General features: G+C 33.8%; 1 protein-coding gene across 1 annotated transcript in view; it reads left to right on the top strand.

Annotated features, from left to right (window-relative positions):
• The window catches only part of MRPL22 (mitochondrial ribosomal protein L22), a 31,880-nt gene that overhangs the window by 15,761 nt on the left and 10,157 nt on the right, over window positions 1–5,962 (top strand). Inside the window, exons 4-6 of the mRNA XM_012653201.1 lie at window positions 623–688; window positions 1,423–1,500; window positions 2,911–2,980. Coding sequence (XP_012508655.1) covers window positions 623–688; window positions 1,423–1,500; window positions 2,911–2,980 — 214 coding nt within the window. The remainder of the gene's footprint in view (window positions 1–622; window positions 689–1,422; window positions 1,501–2,910; window positions 2,981–5,962) is intronic.

Here is a 5,962-nt window from a genome sequence, read left to right as displayed (position 1 = left end):
TAAAATGGTTTCTTTATGTAGGTTATTTTATCTTATTCTTATAGTTTTATGAGGTAGATGCCATTATCTTCATTTTAAAGATGAGGAAAGTTAGGCAGGCAGAGGATAAGTAGCTTGCCCAAGGTTATGTAGCTAGTAAAGGGCAGAGTTGGGGTTTAAACACAGGCAGTCTGAATCTAAAACCTATGCTCTTGACCAACCACCTGGAATATTGGCTTTTCATGTGAACACACTTACGTTTTCCATTTTGCCATTGTTCTCACTAATAGTGAACTTTTTTCTTGTATGTTCTTTTTGTTCTTTTAACCCGCTAAATGTTTTCAAGACATTTTCATTTAAATCTTTTACCATTCCTCTGGACAGAAATGTTGCAAATGTTGGCATTAAACTAGCCATTTTATGGTTTCTGTTTCTCCCTTAGTAGTCTTTAAAATAGCAGGACTTTGGAAAAATACAACTTTGTGTAGGGAAAAAGAATCTCCAAATTAGTAATGTTTTTATTTCTTCTGACACTTTTTGTGAGGCATAGAAAGTGAAAAAACATTAACTACAGCGTATGTTACTGTCGTTTTGATAAATCTGCTAAAGTTTTCTTTTTGTTTTTTGTTTTCCTATTTGTAAGGAGATCTACCACTGTCGAAGACAAATAAAATATAGCAAAGACAAGATGTGGTATTTGGCAAAATTGGTAAGCTAAAATGACTATTAATTACTGTATAATACCTAAGAAAAAAAGCTATGACTCCCCTCTCCCTGAATTTGAAAAATCAAAACAAGTTGCCTTGATTTCTCCAAAAAGTGAGGAATATAAAACACTTGGTAGGTAATCAAAAGAATGACAGTTGGTAGTTAATCAAAAAAAATAATGCTCAGAGATGTATGATTTTTAATTTTTACCTTCTGATAAACTAAATCACATTAGATATTTAAAGTGATGAAGGCGTGAGGAGTCCGGCTATCACCACAGAATCCAGGAAGCTTACTTATCTGTAAAAGTTGATTCAACCTATTTTAAAACTATTGCTTTTCAGGTTTTTTTCCCTGGAAAATGAAATTTGTAGGTGAGGAGAGACAAAAGCAGGAAATATACATGTAATATATTTATCCTGTAGGAGGTGATGCCTTTAATGCCTAATGTGGTTACTGCCAACCTGTGGTCTCTGTTTACCACATCTGCTTTCTTTTAATGTCACTGAAACTACTACAATCTAGGCTTTATGATTAAAATGTTTAAATTTGATTTTTACTTGAAGGTGATATCCCTCTTTTCAAACTTGTTTTCTTCTCTTTTGCCTGAGTTCAGTTCACTGTTTTAAGAAGTTATTTGGACTATGTAAGGCTTTGATTTCTCATTGAAAAGGGAACATGGACTTTGTAAACTAATTTCTTTATTCTCTCTTGTCTATCACCCTTTAATTATAGATACAAGGAATGTCCATTGACCAGGCTTTGGCTCAGTTGGAATTCAGTGACAAAAAAGGAGCCAAAATAATTAAAGAGGTAGACTTGGATGTGGTGGTGGTGGGAACAGGGGCAGGGACATAGCTGTCTTGTTGGTGTTAGTAAGCTCAGCCTAAATCATGAATTCCCTGAATTTTCTGTTGTGAATGCATACTTAATACAATATGGATTTAGGGCACTCAGTTTTATTAATATCCTTATACCTTAGGAATGATGTATGTCTTAGGTATTTTTTTCCAGACATGCTTTTATTTGCACCAGACATTTATTTATTTATTTTTTTACTGTCTATGATGCAATAAATCTTAATTTTAATGATTTGGGGCTTGGCATATTTCTAGAAGATTTTTTTTTTTTGTCAATTCCAAATGAGAACTTAAGATTTTATAAGTGGTTGAATGGAAGGAGCACTGTACTGGACTCAAGAGACTTGCAATCTAGTCCTTTCTCTGATATTTTTCTTATAACCATGAACAAGACACTTGCCCAATCTGGTTCCATTTTTCTCACCTGTAAACTCTGTGGGATTGGATTAGATAATCTCTAAAGACCCTTCCAACTCCAACTATAGCTGATTCGCTAGGTACAAATGTGCTGATGGTAATTGTGCTGAGACTCATTTTAGGCATGTGAATATTTTTGTTTCAAAAAGCTGTGTTGACTGTTGTCCCTTACCATCTGGGGATATCAGCATTATTTTCTGTATTTTCAGTTAATTCTCACCTAACGTCTATTCTTTCAGTTTAGTAGTTCAATAGTTGAGATTGACGGATTCAAACTTCTAAGAGGTTCTGTTGTAATGCTGTGGTTTTACTATATTTAATTTAATTCGGAATGCATTTGCTAAGTATCTATTATGTACTCAGCCTTGTACTATGTTCTTTATCTTTAAGTGAGTAGAAGATTTGGTTTCTTTTATTTCTGAGAACAATTGTCCTATTTTAAAAATGTATTCTGGAGGAAGTTAACTTAATTCAAAATATCTATGGAGAGTAAATTTAATAATTAACTTCTTAAAGGAAATTCTCAAGTGTGATTTTCTCTACTTGTCTGATGTTGTTAATGGTTACTTTGGATCTAAAGTTTAAGAATTTCCAATAAGATTTAGCTCTTGAGTTTCATGAACTTTTTGATAAGTTTTTAACTCAAAGACATAATGTTCCTTACCAAGGGGTACTGCTTACAGGTGCTGCTGTTTCCTTTAGAGCTTACTTGTGCCATTTAAAACTTAGTAGGATGGACTGTTCCCTGTATTTGCAATTCTTGTGTGAGGAAGGAAAGCTCCCCTCTTCTTAGTAATCTTATCACTTGATATTTTCTTTTTAAAATTGACTATAAAATAGAGGCAACCAATTAGCAGTCATATAACACAGATAACAAGAGATGAGGAATTAATTCTGTTTTAGTTCAGGTTTAGCCATATAAATGCCTTTCTTTTCCTTTTTTAAGGTTCTCTTAGAAGCACAGGATATGGCAGTGAGAGAGCACAATGTGGAATTCAGATCCAATTTATATATAGGTAAGATTTTTAATATTCTTAGTGTTGGAAAATGTCTTCCAATAGTAATGCTGTATTCTTTATCTAACAACAGTCTTTAATGTCTAACTACTCAGAACTTGGTTCACTGGTGAAAATTGCTGGTAATAGCTTACTCTTCAGCCTTAAGCATGTCAATTTAAATTTATTATAAACGGTAATACTGTGCTGTTTTATTCTTACCTGTTCTATAATGAGACTGAGATCATGAAACTTATTGCCAATGATTATTAAATAATGTATACCAAGACTGGTGTATATATAGTGGTCTTTTAATCATAATAAAACAAAGAATATAAGTTTTTTTTTTTTTTAGAAAATAAGTTATTTGTCAACCTGGAGATAAATAAATGATCACAGGTGGACTTAAAAAATCTTTACTTATAATGTGCCAAGCCAGGTGCCTAATCCATAAAAGTGTCCTCTATTTTAACCTTCCAATTATCAGAATGGAAGATCTATTGAGTCATAAAAGCGGGAGGGACCTTGGAAGGCTCAGATGACCCAAATGTGTTTGTTCTTCTTTGTTATTACATCCTGAAGCATTATCTCTGCTTTTATATGCTTGTTCCATATCAAATTAAATTAAGCGAAAATGCTTTGGGAAGCATGATGCCCTGTGCAAATGTAAGGGGATTTTTTGCAGCATACCTTCGCACAGCTCTTTCCTAGAAGAAGATCAACATTTATTACAGACTTCTGTTGCTCCCTCCCAATACCACAGTAAAGTGGAGTAGTTGCTGGAGTTATTGGTTTCTGCTCACTACAGCAGCAATTACTCCTAACCTCAGCAGTTTCGTAATCAAACAGAGATCTTGATGGTGAAGCAAAATTCTCTCAATCTGCCAAACCTACGTATAAGGAGGACTATATTATCTAAAGATGTTTTAAATTCAAGATATGGAGAACTGCTACTCTCCAGATTGGGGTGGAGGCTGAATTACAGGGGAAATTAGTTGCACTTTATAATTCTTCAACAATTAGAGACAAAAAGATCATCTAAATTCCACTTTGTCACATTACCTCTGCCTACCGGAGATAATTACTGTGGTTAGGTTAAAATCTCACTTCAGCTCACCTGGAATTGATGCTGGCAACCATGCATCCTTCTGAAATTCAAATTAGTTATGATTTTCAATTGAAATATCTTATTTTAAAGCTGAATCTTGTATAATTTTATCCTAATACATGCACACATGCGGAGGGAAATCAAAATGGCAACTGAGAAGGTGCAGGGCCACAGTAGTTAATCATAAGCATTTTCTTCTGGGAGCAGCATGAATAAATAATGCTGGGGAGGGCTTGGAGTCATTGGAGGGGAGGAAATGGATGAAGAGCAAACTATGTGCTTAAAACTTTTCTTGGTGATCTTTCCTGCACTATGAATATCAAATCAAATTTAATTAATTTTTTTCAGTTTCATAGGAATGTGAGATTCTTAGCTGATAGATTTTGTAATGGACTTCAGATACAAATGAAATAGGATTTGTCTTTAAATCTTTTTCGATAACTGTCTTTAAATCCTTTCTAATAATTGTAGTAAAGAAAGATAGGATAAGGAGCTTAATCCTGTCATTTCAAATGAAGGAGCAAGGTCCAGTGTTGCCATTAAGCAAAAATATATTTAGCTAATCCTGTATGAATGGCCCTTTAATTCAGAGTTCTCCTTATGCACATTTCGACTGAAAAATCTCTGCCCTACCTGTATTCTCTTTTCATCTAATTCTGTGGTAAAGTCACTTTTTTTAAGTAGGGCTAATGAGTTTAGATTTGTCTAATGATTTAAAAAAATTTTTATTCACTAAATATTTTGATGCCCAATTTCATAATCAAAAAAGATGAGTACCCTCAGGAAGATGAAATACCTTACCGTGACATGTTGGAATTTTGTCCTTGTATTTGTTAAACTTCCTCAGTAAGAATCATCTAAGGTTATTAATAAAAATACAGATTCCCAGGGTTTGCCACAGACCCATTGGGTCTGAAACCCCAGGGGAGAGGCCTCGGAAGCTATTTATTTAATCGATACCTTATCGATTCTCACACATAAAATGTGGGAAACTGATTTATCTCATTGTATTCTTGGAAATCTCATAGTATTCTTGGAAAAGGCCTAGACATTGCATTCCATAGAGTTCTATTAGAGTTTTGAAAGACTAGTTATTGTTGGCTACAATTTCAGTTCAGCAGTGGCCCTGTCAGTACCCTGAAATAAGTGTAGGTATTTTAAGGTATTAATAAGTGCTTTTTTGGTTACATATTTTCTCATTATATGGTAATTCTTTCAAATGCCTGGGTCATTGGTCTAAAGCTAATACCTGTTGTTACATGACCACAGATTGAGAAAGTTCATTTCCTTTTCAGTCTTACAATGATGACTAATGACATTGTGAACAGGCCTTAGAAAGTGGATATGGACTAATAAAATGTCACTGCTTAGTGATTTATGGCATCTAAAGTGAATCACTTTAGGCAAAGTGATCGACTGGCCTTGTATTAATACATCAGTCTTCTGGGCTAACAGTGATGGAGGTGGGGAGGATAACAAGAGATGAGGAATTAATTCTGTTTTAGTTCAGGTTTAGCCATATAAATGCCTTTCTTTTCCTTTTTTAAGGTTCTCTTAGAAGCACAGGATATGGCAGTGAGAGAGCACAATGTGGAATTCAGATCCAATTTATATATAGGTAAGATTTTTAATATTCTTAGTGTTGGAAAATGTCTTCCAATAGTAATGCTGTATTCTTTATCTAACAACAGTCTTTAATATCTAACTACTCAGAACTTGGTTCACTGGTGAAAATTGCTGGTAATAGCTTACTCTTCAGCCTTAAGCATGTCAATTTAAATTTATTATAAACGGTAATACTGTGCTGTTTTATTCTTACCTGTTCTATAATGAGACTGAGATCATGAAACTTATTGCCAATGATTATTAAATAATGTATACCAAGACTGGTGTAT

The sequence above is a fragment of the Propithecus coquereli genome, unplaced genomic scaffold (genome assembly GCF_000956105.1).
Source record: "Propithecus coquereli isolate 6110/MARCELLA unplaced genomic scaffold, Pcoq_1.0 Scaffold419, whole genome shotgun sequence".
Taxonomy (NCBI): Eukaryota; Metazoa; Chordata; class Mammalia; order Primates; family Indriidae; genus Propithecus; species Propithecus coquereli.
The sequence above is the reverse complement of the archived record's forward strand: the minus strand, read 5'-3'. Positions and strand labels throughout refer to the sequence as shown.